Below are 17,911 nucleotides of genomic sequence, written 5' to 3' on the forward strand. Positions count from 1 at the left end.
AGGAATGCCACAAAGCTTGCTGGCAGGAGCAAGCAAGTATCAGGTTGGAGAGAGGACAAAGCTATTGATGGCCTCTGGAAGAGGTGCCAACTGTGCCATCCAGAGTGTCTGCACCTAAACAACTCAAGCTACTGACTTCAAGGACTGGCAAACCAGCCTGTGTGCCCTATCCTGCTGCCTAGAGCATTTACTGCTTGGGGTCAGAGAGAAGCTGGTGCCATGGCTACCAGTGCAATGTGGCTCCTTTCATTTACAAGCAGTGGTAAAGCCAAGCCCAAGAAAATGACATTCTAGAAAGCTCAGTATGTCACAGTTGTGCTTTGCTGCTGAACAGCACTGTAGGGTCAAGAGGAGATTGCATTTGCCTTTCATCAGTCCTCTAAAATATTATGCTTTACAGAGCCTGCTTTCTGTAAAGCTCAGAAGTGGCCAGACAAGTGAAACAGTTAATAGCAGAAATTAATCTTACAGCCTGCTGAGTTCACACTGAACCATAGCTGAGTATGAGAGTGAGCAAGCAGATGGGATGGGCAAGATGAATGGTTTGAGTAATTGGAAAAAAAACAGATACAGAGAGGAAACTGAAGGAAGACAGAGGAGAAATCTCTGCCCAGTGAGGGACAAACTCTCAAAGCAGCTGGGATTTCATCCAGGGACTTGATGACAGCCAGGAATGGAGCATCTACGGAAGCTGAACTGAGAGAAAGTAAAAGAAGGGAACTAATCTGAGGCAGCCCTGGCCGGTTCATTACAAGAAAGGGAAAACACTTCAAGAAATAATTTGAGATAAAAGAACACAAGGGGAAAAAAGTGGGGAAAAAGACAAAGAAATTCAGGAAAGGGGAAGCAGACAGCAGGAGACAAACGGCAAAGTTCACTATTCCCAGGCTGCTAAATTAAATCTGACTTTCTTGGCACTTGACCATACTCTGTCACCAGCTATATAATCCAACTGATTAATAAATACAGCAGATATGCATTAACCAGTCCTGACTTTGTCCTTGTTTTTCCACCAGAGACTCCAGCTCCAGTGAAGCACTGCTTTCCCCAGGATCCTGATCAAACCAGTTAATTGTCATTCCTCACACTCTGAGCTAAGTCATTTGCTCCCCCTTTTTTACTGTTGACACAACACTGCCCTACTTGGGTTAAATTCTTAAATGGACCTTTCCTAGATTAACAGCATGCATCTTGTCCCAAGGGAGAGAAACCGTGCAAAGATACTGCCAGCTGTAATACAGCTTTCCACTTTGATGGGAGACTTGTCCTCTGGTTGCAGCTGTATGTTGCCTCCCAAGCCCTTTCCTGACACAAATGAGCAGAGGAAATGATCTGGCTTAAAGAAAAAAATGTGAAAACAATAGTTTTCACATCTCAGCATATCCATTCAGTGCTAAAAGCTGCACATAACAGTTGTCCCAGCTTCCCTCTTCGAGCAGGTGTGTGTGCTCTCCCGGGCAGGGCAGTGTGGTCAGAATTCATCCTGTGTGAGTATGGACAGGATATGTAGGACCTACTGCAGCCAGGCATAACAGGCTGTGGCATCAGTTTAACCAGCAGTTTCCAGACATTTTGTATGTACCATCACACTCCAGATTTCGCAAGAATCACCACCTATGCCTAGTTCTCAGCAAGGGTCTAAGAGAAAACATGATTTAATATGATTATGAGGACCAGCTATGGGTCATTCACCTCGGCTTGAAGACCACAGTCTAGGACTGCTGGTGTACCACACTGCAATTCTGCTGAATTATTTTCAAATTCTGTGTGATATTCAGAGTTACTGAACACTTACTTAATTTTATTTTATCCAGAGTCAGCTGAGTTTTGCAAAAGCAGGAACTGTCACTGTTAGTCTAAATTACACTGAGTTTAGGGAGTCTGTCACTAAAACAATAGATCCAGGCATAGACCCTGCAACTGGTTTTAATCTGCAGAGAGTTGATCTGGTTCCAACAACATGCTGCAAACACCATCAGACACAATCAGCTGAAAACTGCTTCAAGCTACTCAGCAGACATGTCATCCAGGTACCATGGAGTGTTACTTCCCATATGCTGCCAGAGCACATAAATGGGGTTATGACAAGAGACGAACAGATTCAGTCTGAAATCTCAGTGTAATTAATTCACTTGCCCTTAAGAATCATTATAAGAAATTTCCTATTGCAAAGCCAGCAAATCCACCAGAACCAACCATAGTGTTATTGCCGGTACAGCACATTAGACCTTGCAAAGAATTAATACAAGCTCTGTCAGCTATCAAAAATCCCAGCTTTTGCATGAGGGTCTAATTGGCAAACTGGCTGAAATTTGTGTGCTGTGCTCAAGGAGCTGATACAGCAACTTAGGAAACACAGCATCTGCAATGGATGTACATTTTCTTTCCTAACCAGTCACAGAGAACTTTGCCCTAAATAGCTCAGTTGCTTTTGCTTACCACTGCCACCGGCATTACTGCCGCCTTTATGAAGCATTTTCCTCGCTTGTGATGCTGCGGACCATTTCCATCCAAGCTCAGGGCCATATTCTGCCATCATTTTCACACTGCATATCTCAGGATTTAAAATTAGGCAAGTAACGAGTCTCTGCCATGTAATTTACATCTAATCAGTATTCTGCTCTTCTGCTGCTCATCTCAAAGGGTGTCTATGAGAAGGGTGGGCAGTGTACAGAGAGGACTGTGATTCATTTGGAAGGGAAAACTAACCCCTCTTAATGCATGGATCGGTGTTGGACAGGAGCACACACACTGGCTCTGCCAGCCATGTCATGCCATAAACCTTCCCCGAGGGGTTGAGCCAAGTCCACCCAGCAAGGCAGGTGCTGCAGAGTTGAGGCTCAGGTCTAGAAATGATACAAAGGAACTGCTCGCACCCACTACACCCAAACAAATCACTCCTGTATAACCCTTGCAGTTACACAGACACAGAAGGTGCGAGAGATTATTCCACCCAAATTACAAGGCAGTTATTGCTCCTTTCCTCTTCTCTCCAGGGCTTACGCAAGCCAAGTAGCAGTGGAAGCGCTCCCAGCAGAGCTGGTTTTTCTCCATACGCATGCAAAGCCTCCATTCATGGCGGCAAGGCATCACTGACACAAAAGAGACAAACTGCCATCAACACCTTCCTCCTTGGTGCCACCCACGCAGTTTGGCACCTTTGTGCCTTATTTAAATAGTTATGAAGAGTTTGAGTATTTATTATCACTAATTTCTTAACCACTGGTACCAGAAGGCAGAGTGGTACCACCCAATAGCACTGAAGGAACCAGGGCTGTGTCCATCTGAAATGGGGAAAGAGGGGCAGAAGAGAGCACAAGACCACGAGGAGGAGGTTATTCTGCAAGCAACAGGAGAGGAGACAGAGCTGCAATAGAAGATGCTACAGGTAAAGGACAGAGACAAGGGATCAGAAAGGAAATGTTTAGTTATTCCTCCAAAGAGCCTTGACCTCCTGGCAGTGTCATGGACTGACCAGACCACTATATCCCAAATGGACTTTATGCTTTGGCCTCTATCTCTCAGCTCTGGTGCAGGCAAGAGCCTGGTATGGATGGAGCTCCTGAAAGAGGGGCTGCTCCTTGTCCATTCTCTGTAACAAGAGCCAGCTCACCTTCCTGCAGGTGTTATTGTCTGCTTGTGGTTTAGCCGAGTTCAGAGCACCCTGGACATCAACACCTTTACTGCCAATCCCTGTTTGTACCAGCACCCATCCTTTGCGTTGCATGAAAAGCAAATGACAAACATACGGACAGCAAAGTATTTTTATTCCATCTTTATTGCCTGCTGACATGTTCAATATGCTCAAACTACATCTGAGGGACTGCATAGAGAGTGTTTCTTGTTTATATTTGATGTACAGCAGAACACTTTACATTGCACCAAATGTTGAGCAAACGGTAACGTAACAGAGAAGCTGCAGTGGCAGCTGGAATTTCTGAGGTGGGCTACAGAGACTCTCTGGGGGCAAAAGTCTGCTCATCTTATTCAAATGAATTGCTTTTCTGGCCAAATTCTGCTCTGATATGCCAACTGACGAATACAGACCTAGTAACATGAGAAAACATGGAATAACTCTGAGAGCTTCAATTCCACAGCAAGCTGAAGAATATATAGCAGCTGAAAACCAGAGAAGCAACTGCAACCACACTGAATGGCCAGAAGGCTCTCTGAGAGAGATAAGGGAATCCATGTCCAAATCTGCAAACCCTTGCACAGAAGAGTATCAATATAATTATTTATGGGAGAAATTAGGTTAGGAAAAATTACTCTCTGCTTTGGAGAATCCCTGTTCACAGGGAAAGAAGATGAGAACTTGGTCTAATAGGACTGAATTGTCTCTCAGGGAAAAGCAATACCAGTTGCTCTACAGGTGATCACGGACTGCCATAGCACTCCTAACTTCATTTCAGAACATAATAAAGGAAACATACAGAGAAAAGCAATCCTTCAATCTCTGCCCAAGAACAGGGTCAGTACACAATGTTACCAAAAGGGAAAGGCAGATAGAGGCACGCCCCGTGGCTGCTCTACACCACCTCCCCCCTCTCCGTGGCCATTTTGACCCCATGTGGAGTACAAAATGAGCACTTAAACTGTCTCTGCTGATCATACTTGGTTATGGGACTAGCTATTCAATGGGTCTCTCCAAATAGCCTCCTACTTACACGGGTCCCACACATCATAAATCCCCTTTACTCCCCAAGGATGGATTTTCTTATCTGCCCCATAGTTTCATGCTATGGAAGCCAGCAATGATGGATAAAAGAAGAATGAATACAATTTAGCTCCTACTGAAACAGCTGAACTTGGACCAATAATTAACACAAAACAAAACAAAGGTATCAGCTTACACCAGGTGATTTAGGATCAGAGAAACCAGGTGTCTAAGGTGGAAGAGGGACAGCCTGGCTGCCCTTACCAGCGCAGGACAGACAGCACACAAGCATGCTCCAAATGTGGGGTCTGGTGCACCTGGTTTATACCATCTCTGTTCTTACACTTTGACCCTCTACAGCAGACCTGCCATCTGTTTCATCAGCAGCAAGATTTTACCCTCTGACCTGATCAGTTTGGATCTGTGTTGTCACAAGATCTCAGTTGGATCCCGTGTTATTCCATCACAGCATCTCTGTGCTGCTTTTCATAGAAAACCCTGAACAAAAGTTTTATTCCTCACACTTGGAGACAACACACCATGAGAGTCCAGAGAGGAGGGAGAGAGAGATGGACCCAAGAGGACTCTGTGACTTCCTCAGGTTGGTGTGAAGATGGATCACTCACACTGGAGCCACACACTTCTGTGGCCAATGCAGTGGTTCCACCTGCTCTTGGAAGGTGAGGAAAGATGTAACACACCAAGTACTGACCAGATCCTTTTAGGTTACAGAGGACATCTGCCTGTTTCCTTGAAATTCTTAACAGTGGTCAAATATACAGGTCGACTGAAACTGGGGGGGCAAAAAGTGGAAAAAAAAAAAAGGGGAAAAAGAAAGACATTGCAAAATGATGATTGCAAAATGATCAGTGAGAGCTGTAGACAATGAGAAGCAGTAATGAATGTGAAGGCAAGATAAACGTCAAGAATGATTTGATGCTGACTCTGATATGATGAAACTTTTGCAGATTCAAATGGGGTCCAAATTTAACCTGGAGGTTCAAAAGGGAGCCCAAGAATCTCCAACCAAGACAGACTGAGCTTCCTCCTCGCCTCATTAATTCCTCATTAAAATTAATTCGCCATTTTATCAAGCATTCAAGTGCATCTGGAAACTCATGGCTAGAAGTCTGCAACTGGGATATCCTTGAGAACACCCATACATTTAGAAAAGAATCCATGATTAACAGGCACCCTGCACAGAGCCACAGCTCAGCATCAATCACACGGCACTGAAAGTGGCCGGAGGACAGACTCAAGTATTTCATGTTGTGATTTAAGATCACTTCTAGTTACATCTGTTACCTGGACCAGGACAAAGAATCGTTTCTTCCATCTCTTCCAAACATTTTTACCAATGGCCCATAAATACCTAGGAGAAAAGAACAGGTGAATTCAGCACACAAGTGTTCATCTGTTGTTTTCTTGCTTTTCAGTGCATTTTGTTTACACTTAGAAACTGAAATTAACGCACAAGCAGAAATAATTACAAGACTCTCAAGCTCAGCAGCATTCATGAGTGGGTTTATTTCTAGCCTGAAAAAATTACCTGCAAAGAAAGTGACATAAAAATCTTACAGAGTCTTAATGTTACACAGTATTAATTCTCTCTCCCTTTGTCCTTCACAACTTGCTCAGACTTTAAAGCCCTTTAGTGCCAGTGAATAGCTACAACATGGTTGGGTGGGCAAAGAATGCATTTGCAGCGGAAGAATTAAGGGAGACAAACCCCAAATCTGCTTTAGCCTTCATAAAACCATTTGGCTGAGGGGAGCTGTCAAACAGAGCGACACTTCCTACATCCAACCCAGTACGCAGGACCTCAATATCCATTGGACTGACTAAACCAGGACACTTCACTGAGCAGCTCTAAGATGAAATCCAAGAAATTGCTTGGCTACAGATAATTCAAGCAAACTGAATAATTTCAGGGGAGGAGTGAATTTACTGTTTTCTATGAAGAATTAACTTTTTAAATTAATGTCAAAATAAGCACTTAATCTCTGTGATGAAGTGGCCACTGTAACATTGTAACACAAACATCAGCAAAACTAGTGGCAGCACCAGGCTAATAATAAACATAAGGATATTATTCAGCATTAGTATGTTTTATGTACCACTATAATTACTTTAGTTCTGGCTCAATAAATAGAAAAAGTACTTCATTTTTGATTATGCAAGGGGTTTCTTATGCCAGAAGAGATCCAGCATACTCTTGGTGAATGTTAAAACCACAAAACTCCAAGTCATGCTTAAGTGGGCTTTGAATCCTTGGCAAGTCCAAGAAGAGGGTAGTAAGTGTCCTTTTGGCTATTGCTGCTAATATCAACAGAAAGATAATCTCAGTTCTGGTAGCAAGAGGTATAAACCTCAGAGTTTTGAGGAGTATCATGTAAATCAAATGTTAGTTGAAGAAAGCTTGAGAACAGCCCTGTTACCAGCTGAGATCAAGGAAATAAACAGGACAGGGGACGTGTCCTCTCTGGCTTTGGTGCCTGTGATCGTGGTGAAAAAATTAAACTTCACACAAGACTACTGGCTCTGATCTCATCAGCACAGAAGACAGAAGGAGGAGGAATTAGAAAAGGTGAGTGATCTAAACCACCTAATAATGGATGGAATTTAACAAAACACTATGAAAATAAATGTGAAACAAAGTCACTTTTATAGCACCAAAAACAAACTGGAGAAAGAGTTATTTCCAACAGTGAGTTTCCCAGACAGTTTCAATTTTTTGTCATATCCTCAGCTCTGAAGAGCAATCAGAGCCTTGCCAATGGCCTTAGCTAGATCTCATTTGTAACTACATGAAGGTAGAAGTGATCAGGGATCCCTCTGGCCCCAGATCTTCTGACACTCCCTCCTGGAAAGGAGAGGTGCCCCTTTTACCTTCCAAATTATTAGTCCTACTCCAAGCAACTGCTATTTAATTGTGTTGTGTATCTCAGTATAAACAATGCCAGTCACACTGGGGTTTATTTCAAGTGGAAAGTGCACTGTGATTTTGGTTTTGAGAAATCAATACAGGGAGACACAGAGCAACTTAAAAAATTGTATTATTGTCTGTAAGAGAGTCAGGAGGTTCACTTATTATTTCTCACAGGAAAAAACATAATTAGGAATTTCCTGAGGAAAACTGTTTAAAATTTAAACGGTTTGGTTCATATGCATTAAAAAAGTCTACACTAAGAATATGGGAAGTGCATTATAAATGACTGAACTAACGCCATGTTTGTATTTATCTTTCTGCTTCACCTCCTGTGAACTTGAGAAAGAGAGCGCCTCTTTGAGAATATTAAAAAAGTGAAATTTCCTAATGCACATTCAGAACAAAATTACTTCAGATTGAGACAAGTGTTTACCCAGAGTGCTTCATGTTTTGAGGCTTATCCATTCGCACAGCAAGCTTGATCTTCAGGTCTTGATCCGGGCAGTTTTTGGAAACAGTCATTTTGTGCCACTCTGACTGCTTTGGGCTATTAGGAGTAGGGTGGAGAACAACCTGTAAGAATTAAAACCAACAACGTTAAAGGGAAAAATTATTCACAAAATGGGGTTTAATGTGGAACAGAAATACATCAGATGACCTAGTTTTGTCCGAGAAATCAGTCTGGATATGTCTATTCACATCAATAAGGATAACTTTTTATTGCTTTTTTAAAGCACAGCTTATTTTTTTGAGATTAGGTCATATATTCTTTGGCTCCTCAATCAGCTCATGGGGCTATGCAGACAGAACTGCATAATCAGTTCCTATCATTTCAGGATGGTACGTCTGACTGAGCTATGACAGCAGATAAAATCTGCATCCCATGTCATGACATGAGTGGCTGCAGGACTCTGCTTCCATTTCAAGCAGCAGGAAATGCTGGGAGGGTCTCCAGCTGGAGCACATCCATGCAACACCAGCGACTGCAGATGAACACCAATGCAAGCATTTGGCTCAAAGAAACTGAAAGCTCCAAGAGGTGAATAGTCTTTCCTGATCATAGCTGTGCTTTTCCCACTCATCCATTACCACTACAAAGCAGAGCAGCTCCCTGGAGAGTAAGATTCAGAGTATTCTCGTAGAACTACACCACATCCACCATCTTCTCCTGGTATTTCCATATGTTTCCTCTGAAGTGGCCTAACCCTCTTCCTCCTACACCTGTTCCCCTTCTGACGCTTTCACTCTCAGAAGTGACTTTTCCTGGTACAAATTCATTCACGTTTCCACTGTGCTGTAGTGAGATGAATCGTCTTTAAATCCATTAACCTTCATGCAAGCAAATTGTTTCACAATTCTTATATATGGCAGCATTCACCCTCATTAACTGGTGTGCTGCCATCACTCATTTCTTGCTCATGCTTAGTCTACGGTCCTGCCAAACTCCAGACCAGACTATAACCTTGTATTCCTCTGCTCCTCAATTTTGCTGCTGAGTCAACAATCTAGGGGCTGTTTTCCACCAAAATATCATTGATGCTATTACCCTATGATAAATGACTCTAAAACTTATTTTACTGCCTCCTCTAAAGCCTGAAGTAAGCATCAGTAGATTCTCAACTTTACCCTTATTAACATTATTTATCACTTCTTTTATTGAATTGCTTTTTCTGTCAGGAATCTGAAGCTGTTATTAGCCACACAGATAACTGGGCAACACCAGTCTGTACTGCATCACTCTTGGAAAAAAAACACATTTAAGCAAATCCTGAAGATGAGAAATGAGTTCTCCACATGAGGCAGGGGGCATTAGAAGCATGATGGACCCAAGCTCTGAGCAGCATCCAAGGAACCAGTGCCAGGCAGGTCATGCAAGAACGTACACCTGTGCTAAGCCACATCTCTTAGCGATGCAGCAGCCACTCAGTGTGTTTGGGATGCTCTCTACTTTGATTTCTAACTCTTTTTTCATCAAAAGACACAAACTTTTCTTAGTGGTGTTGCAATTCACAGCTCTTCCCCTCCTTGCCCTCAGTAGATGAAGTACTGGCATGGCTGAAATCCACAGGAGCCCTGCCACTGGCTTCAATAGGGTCAGGATGTATTCCCATGCCTTCAGCTGCCCATTCAGCAGTGTAGGGCTTTGGGAGCATTTTCCAGTTCTCCCTTGGATAAAAGTGGCGAGCTCAGGAGTGGCAGCCAGTTGCCAACTTAACACTCGCAATAGAAAGTGGGCTTTGTACCCGCCTGGCAGAGCACAAAGCCACTGCTCAAAGGGCGGCTGAGCAGGGGTGTTTTGTGTATAAAACCTGCTTCCCTCCTCTCTCCATGAAGGCAGGTTCCTGCCCATTCCAACAGCTAAACCAGTGGCTTAACACACTCCTGGTTTCATTATTACATTAAAGAAGAAATCTTGATGCAGCCTGAGCAGACCCACGTCATCTTTCGGGTGCTCTGGGCACACTGAGCATCCCTTTGAAGTTTGGCCGACTGAAAGCGCTGGTGGCCACGGGCCAAGGGGAATCACTGCCAGCTCCCCACACTTGCCACTGCTGGCCCGCATCCTTCAGCCTGCAGAAACTCAGGGCTGAGGGATGGTTTCCCGCTGGACCGGGAATTCAAGCACATTGGTAGGGCTGGCTCATCAGCCTTCAGGGCAAGAGGGGTTGCTTTGGGTGCTGACATCTTTCTCAGAACAACATGCACAGCTAATTGCTTCCCAAGACCAGCAAAGTCAGCACTGCTCATGGCTACCAGTGGAAACAAGACTTACAAAGCAAGAGGGGCTGCTTTGTAAAAATCCCTGAAAGGCAGCACAGCCGGCTGGGTGAAGAGCTCTGCTCAGCATGCCACAGTGGATAAAGGCAGGGTGCCAGGCTGTTTGAAGTAGGAGGTTTTGAAAAGAATCCTGAAAATATTATGATGCTGTGCAGCAAAACAATTGTAGGTCTTCAGATGTAGTACTGCAGCCTAGAGGGATTGTCCTTTGTCAAAAAAGGACAGGGAGAAAGGAAGGATCAAGGTGTGGATGAGGAAAGTCTGAAGGGGCTGTGACTCTCTTTGAAGACATTGAGAGGAGAAAAGAAGGGGTAGCTTTGCTTTTCTCTCTCTCAAGTGCAAGAACAAAAGATGCTTCATGAACATGAAAACACAAATAATTAAAATGAATATGAATTACATGAGACAAAATTGCATGCAGCACTCTCCACCATAAAGTTATAAATTAAATCAGCAGCTCACTAGGACCAGAAGAATGTTTGGCATTTTTATGAACAGGATTAACATAAAACCGTGTTAATCAGGAAAAATGTTGAATTGACACAGACTCTTCCTTGTCAAGGCACAAACAGTCATGGAGTTAGCAAGAAACATCCCAACAGATTAGTCCATAATTGGAAATACTGTACTTGGACAAGCAACAGGATCAGTGGCTTTCCTGACCATGCATTTCTTAGCCATAGCCACATAGACAGGATGGAGAGCAAGGAGTGCTGCAGGACTGGGCAGAAAGAGCCCAGCTGCCCCTGGAGATCACTTGGGTCATGCTGAGCCATGACAAGTCCTCTTACCCTGAACTGATTTTCATGGAATCTTCATCATACTGATCTCAGCCTGAGGAGCTGAGGAAGGCACAGCAAGGAGTTTGCTGCCACTTATGCCTGGGGCCAACACAAATTAAACAGCTGCACAAAATCCATGGAGACAAGTGAAGTGTCCCAAAGCCACAGGAAAGTGCCATCCACAGATAACTCTGGAGCTGCAGGCGGCAATGATCAAGGGCCACCAGTCCCAGGGCACTGGTTTAGGGACCACAGGCGAGGGGCAGAGATGGGGTGGGAAGATTTGCTCTGCAGCCACTACCCTGGGAATCTGAGCTCTTTGCTACTAACACCATTGATGGGAGCAATGAACCCTCATGTTTCACCCCCCAGTCCAGCCCCACTGAAGCCACCAGTTCAGCCACCATACATCCCCAGGGAAGAAGCCACAGCTCCAAGCCTTTCGCAAGGAGTACTGCAGTCAGTGCTTTCAAAAGCTCAAACTGTGCACCAGCTGCTCAGTAGATATGAGAGAAGCTTAACATTCCCTTGCCAAACTTAAATCCCCTCTTTTTGCTTCAGCATAATCCCCTTTTCTGCTTCAGGAATGTCCATTTCCGCAAGCAACTTTTAAGGCTTTCTGGACTGCCAATATTGCACACAAGATCCTCTGCCTTTGCTCAGAGGAGGCACAGCCAGCTGAAATGCTGCCATTAAAAACTCACAACAAAGACAGCATGCGAGATGCACTCCTTTCCAGCAGTGCAGAACTTGCTTTCTTTCCCCCTCCTGAAGCTTGGCAAAAAAGCAGTGCATGTTGTGCTCCAAAGATATTTCTGTACAGGAGAGATTTCTCTAGAAAATCAGGACCAGAAGGAAACATCATTAAACTCAAAATCTCCTTACCCTCCCAAGCTCTTTGTCCTCCAGAGCCAGCACTCCTGTGCTCTCCGTGAACAGCTTCACCTTCACTGCAGGAAGCGCATGGGTTGTTGTGAAGTCTCCTTGGGTACCCCAGCTGTGAAAAGAAAGAAAGCAGTGTTCAGCTCAGCTGGCAGGTCAGCAGCAACACTGCTTGAGCACGAAATAGTTAACCCAAAATATGTCTGACACAAGCCAAAGTGGTTGGGTTGTGTGAGTGACAAGGGCATTAATTATCTTCTTTGAGAAATGTGGGACAGATGTTTGGAAAATGCATGATGGTCCTTAGGGGGAAAAAAGAGAGCATTAGGGAGCAGCATGAAACCAAGTTTAAGAGAACTTTCTTATTTAGAAAGAACACTATGTCTCCTGCAATGCCAGCCTGTGTTGTCACAAGAGAAGTATAGGATTGAAGACATCTGCACCCAGGACGTCTGTAATCACTCATGCCTATGCTCCTCTCTTGGCCAATTAACCTCTCCTTTCCAGGCTGAGAGTGAGGATTGCTTTTTCTGAAGAAACTGCAATTTAACCTGGGTCACCTTCCAAGTCTCAGCCCAATCCAAGTTTAAGTTCAAGTCATTATGTCTGGAGTAATCCTAGATTGCTAGGACTACAGAGCAGGACACCAGCTCCTTGTGGGTGGGACTGCAGTGGAAGCGCAGGAAGACGCCACCTCTGCAACTACACCATGATCCACTGTCTACTATTTGTACTCCATGAGTCATTCCATGGCTTGGAAAGGAGTGGTATGGAGGCTGAATTATCCATAGCCTCTAGACATGCATGTCTCTAGAGAACATCTACAAGTTTCTGCAACCGCAAGTTGCCCAAGTGCACAGAGAACATGAACTCACTCCATGTGGGACCCTGCCAAAGAGCATGCCATGAGCAACACCTCTGAGTGATGTGGTGGAACACACACTGCAACCCAGAATGCTGCAAGTCAGATGAGAGATTACACCATAACTCACTAACCACTTCTATTCACCCTCACTCTGTTAATGACACTTTCTCACTTTAGGCTGTCCTCAAACTAGATCCTCTGCTGAAGAAAGGCAGTTCCGTTGAAAAGGCTCAGAAGACATGGTCCAGTGACTAGATGTTCCTCAAAGATAAACACCAAGCACCAGGTTTAGCATTTGGAAAGTGATCAGAAAAAATAATTCACTTCTCCTTGTGCTCTATGAGTATGGGTTTATGCTTTGCTCCCCACTGAGCAAACCTTGTCTAACTGAGCTCAGCAGATAAGCGTGTTCAGCACAGAGCTGATTAACAAACTTGGGTTCCTCATTGGCTTTGCTCTGAAGCTTCCTCTCCTGGTATCACTGTTTCACATGTTTTGGTTTTTATGATGATGCATCAAACTGCCATCAGTGCCAGAGACCAGAAGTTTGGTTTAAATTATCTACAGCACTATAGGTCCAGTCAGGTCCTCTACATCATATCTTTATCATGTGTGAGCCATCAACTACCTAATAAATGTTTTAAGGGCAAGAAGAAAGAAACAATTTTCTAATCACAGTTTCAGGTCACAGGTTATGTTTTCTCTCAAAAAACTGCACTGTCACCAGGAGGGAACGTAGGAAGATTATATTGCTTTGGGTAAGAGGCAAAGTAAGAAAATATCCAACCTTACACTGTGTATTTTGACAGCATCTGCTTTATAGAACTCATATCTCTGTTTACTTTTAAAAAGCTCTTATTTGTTGAAGCATTCCCAGACCATATGTTATCAACAAATGTTACTAACCAAATACAAACAGTAATTTTCATTAGGTTTCCTTCATGGGAAGAACATTAACCACAAAGAGAATAAATGTTTCAAATGACAGCAAACATACATAGCAAACCCTTGAGAACACTGGTACTTACATATTCATACCCCCAAAAGCCTTGAAAAGATCTGTGCCAACAAATGGAGACCATCAAAAGTTGAGTTTTGTGCTGGTTGGAACCTGTGGTGATGTCATTAGTTGCCATAGTGATGCTCAGCATAAGGCCATAATTCATGCCACTGAAACATCATTTGTATTCAATCTGAGTACCCAGTTTATCTGGGCTGTGTATTAAATTATTGTTCAGAAAATTAGCTCTGGACAGTAGCTAGGTATTAGGATCTTCTGAAGGACTAACAGTGTAATGGTTTCATTTCCATATTTAATCACTAAGCAGGTTATCACTGCAGGAGTTCATTTGTTGGGAAAGTGCATTGGGACCCATTGTGGACAAATGCCATGAAGTAACCATGCTATCTTGTCCCCCTGAGACAGAGCTCATGCTGACACTTCAAAGCAATAAAACATCTGCAAATGAGGACAAACAAATGTCATTCTGGCCAAAAGGATATACACATACAGATGGATACATACGTATGTACAAACACCCCAAAAAAGGTATACAAGCAGAACAATTCTGACAGTACTTCCTCAGTCAGGACCATATTAACTATCTGAATCCTGCCTGAACCCCTCAGCTCAGCATTTCTTATTGCCCAGTGCATCCCAGAGTCTGGAACCGATAAAGAAATGCTGCTGTGCATAGAGAATTTACTAGAATCATCGCCCTATTTATGGAATCTGTGCTGTTCCAGTGCTATCACCAGGATCTACTTTTGTCTCCAGGGTTTCTACTTAGGCATCAAACTTAGGATAAGCAGCTAAACTGTTCTGGCTGCAAAGTGCCAGAGGTTGAGATATGCCCCAGGTGCTAACTTGACAGATGCTGACCCTTGTTTTACCTTTTACAAGCAAAGTAAGGAGATCATCACTGTAGACTTCGTGTCTACAGATTCACCTAGAGGTGCCATCACAGTTACTGACCAAACAGCCTAAAGTGCTGGCATTTTATCCTGAATGGAACATACAATGACACATATCAAGAGGGTGTGAGTGGCCAACAAGGAAGAAAGGTCAGTTCTTGTCTCCCATTACCTCCACGGCCGCTTGGAGCTCTTGTAGGATGGGCTCACCTGTCTGATTTCAGGAGCATTTGGGAGCTGTCACAGACACCGCCCTTACTGGCACATGAGGGGCAGTGATGCCATTGCCAATGCAGGTGCCAGGCTGCTCAGAGCTAGCTGCTCTCAGCTGTCTCACACTGCTGATCTGACAAACCTTCAGGTTGATGCTATTCAGTCCTTCCCAACTTACGGCCAAAACCTGTAAGACCAGTCTCCTCCTGTCGATACCGTACCAAGCTCTTACCCTTTCCTGTCATAAGGTCACTGCAGAAACAACTGTCTTCATCCTGTGGAAGTGCAGTGCTTTACTGATCTTTGTCTGTAGGGCTGAGGACTTCTAAAATGCAGATACAGCAATTATAAAGTTAAATTACCACATAGCTAAAAAGACAAAAACATTAAAACACTGTGGCACTGCTATGTTAAAATACTCAATTAAGATACTATTTGGGATATGAATAAGGCTTGAACAAAATCCTGTCAGGATCCCTGTCCTGACTCATGTATCACATGAAACTAGGCAGGAGTGTCTCTGACTTCAGCTGCTTTTCTTCACAATATCCCACTTACATGACCTAATATACAATTTTCTCAGCTGTCCTTGAGAGACACTGATTTAGCAATTTCTGTTGAACTCTAGTATGTAAGTTCCTCTAAAGGAAATTTTAGCACCCATGAGCTTCCTAAAACTGAACATATACATTTAATACCCAGGAAAATTCATTAAATTCTTTCATTCATATACTGTGGTCTCCAGCAAGTCTGCTCAGCCCCTGCCTAATTTGAAGCAGTCACCCTTCTTCCAATAATGCTCTTGTAACTTGATGTAGCCAGAACATCACATGATGTCTGTGATTTCTATAAATAATGAACAAGTGTAACTGGTTATATTGCTGGGCCATGAATCAGCCCTGCTAACCAGGCTAACAGGGGAGCAGCTGCAGAGCCATGTGCTTTCCATTTAAATGTCATCTATGACCGGTTCTCAAGCACTTCAAAATTACCAGAGGACACCTTTTATCCCTCTTCAGCTTGCACGCAATAAACATAAAAAAATCAGAAAATGAAACTAAAAATGTGTACTAAAGGAGAGCTATGCTGTCCCTCAAGTGAGCTCACTCCAGGTGAGCATGACACTTAATGGACACAGCAGTATCCTGGGACAGATCTTCTCTGCCAGAGATGTTGCCCTTCTGCCTTGTTCCCATAAATTCACCACTTAAGTAAAAAAGTCTTGCAGAACAATATTCCAACATGCTGGCCAGATTTGCAGGAGTTTACTGAGCAACCTGTTCAGTATAGTTTTTCCAAATTAACCAACTCAGTCGTAGTGCCTGTTCCTCCCAAGCCAGGCACTGGAAAGGTAGGACATGGAGGCTGCTTCCATCCCTGCAGGGTCACCAAAACCAGCAGCAACATCACCCACCCTCCTGCACAGCCAGTTGCCTGTGTACAAGGGCACAGAGGTCCAGCTGAAAGGTCTTTAATATATGTGACCATGTCTGGGACAACAGTTGCAAGGCCAGTTTAGCCTCCCTTGCTGTCCTCTACTGTCAGAGTGGGATCTGGTGAGGCCAGTCTGGCTGCCTCCCTCCTTTGTGCAGTGCTGGTGGAGAGGGTTGTGCTTCATGCACTTCTCCTCATTCACAACCCTCATCTCTCCTCTTCTGGCATGTCTGTGTCCCTCATGGTGTACCTGTAGCTTGGTCTCCAAAGCGAGCTGGCTGGTGAAGGGAAGCTCATCAAGAGGGCAGCACAGACAGCAGCCTGACAGACACTGCCTGGGCTTGGTGACTGCTTAACCTTGTGTGGTGTGATGCTTTTAATCCAGCCTTTGTTTCTTATCTTACCGTGGTGCCCAGTCATGGTCCCTGCTGGATCTGGATCCTGCTCTGAGGATGGAGAGTTCAGATCCCACTTCATCACTGAAGACTGAAATGCTACAGTCTCAATTTAGTTCTTCCAGAAATCCTGTCTAACAAATGATGGTTTTATTTCTTTAGCACATTCATCCCCTCCCAGAAGAGACCTTTAAATCTTGGGCCATAAATCATGTATGCCCATGCTTGAGCACTGGGAAAAACAGAGCAGAAGCACACCAGGCATTGAGCTAACCTACCTTCATGTAGCACATGTTTTCCTCCAATGTAATGCTAAGCTATGTTTCTTTTCTATATATTTCTAGAGACACAAGTGAGGAGGAAAATAACCAGGTTTAAAGTATGTTTAACAGTTAACTATAGATGACGAAGCACACAGGAAAGCTTTATACTATATTCTCTAATGCTTTATCTATACCAGCCATTCAAAAACACGAACAAGAGGTTGATGACCACAGTTATCAGTGATCTTTCTGAACTTTCCTTGCCCATACATGGAGGCGGTAGTTCATTATAATTGAGCACACACAGACTTAGCTCAACAGCAAAACTTGATGCAGAGAAGGCATTAATCCCACCAGGATGAAAATACCCATCTTTTAAAATGAAAAGAGTGCTTGGGAACTTCTAGGAACACCATAAACGAGACAATGGTGAGCCCTTCACAGGCAGAGGTTGGAAGAGCTGACATCTCCTTGTAAGGAGCTGTGCTGGTGAGGCACTGAACTGGCAGGGATGTGGCACCACAGATGTATCCATGACACATGGCAGAGGGAGGTACTCACACCTGCACCAGCTGGGTCACAAATCCATAATAAATAGAAGCAGGGTATCCCAAAGCCTTTGGAAAATATGTACTCTTTGCAGTTCTTGTGGGTAATGGCAATGGATAAGAGGTTTTTCGTTTGTTCTTTGGGACTCGAAAATACCCAAAGGCACAGAAGAATTCAGGCTTTTTTTAGGCACTCCAAGAAAACCCACAGGTTGGGTCACACAGCTGGAGATCTGTGGGATTCACACACA

General features: G+C 43.9%; 1 protein-coding gene across 1 annotated transcript in view; it reads right to left on the minus strand.

The window, feature by feature from the left end:
- Positions 1–17,911, minus strand: part of CADPS (calcium dependent secretion activator) — a 173,211-nt gene that overhangs the window by 100,938 nt on the left and 54,362 nt on the right. Inside the window, exons 7-9 of the mRNA XM_017747151.1 lie at positions 12,032–12,143; positions 8,020–8,159; positions 5,963–6,029 (exon numbers count right to left, since the gene is read on the minus strand). Coding sequence (XP_017602640.1) covers positions 5,963–6,029; positions 8,020–8,159; positions 12,032–12,143 — 319 coding nt within the window. The remainder of the gene's footprint in view (positions 1–5,962; positions 6,030–8,019; positions 8,160–12,031; positions 12,144–17,911) is intronic.

This window comes from Corvus brachyrhynchos, unplaced genomic scaffold (assembly GCF_000691975.1).
Source record: "Corvus brachyrhynchos isolate BGI_N302 unplaced genomic scaffold, ASM69197v1 scaffold91, whole genome shotgun sequence".
NCBI classification, from domain to species: domain Eukaryota; kingdom Metazoa; phylum Chordata; class Aves; order Passeriformes; family Corvidae; genus Corvus; species Corvus brachyrhynchos.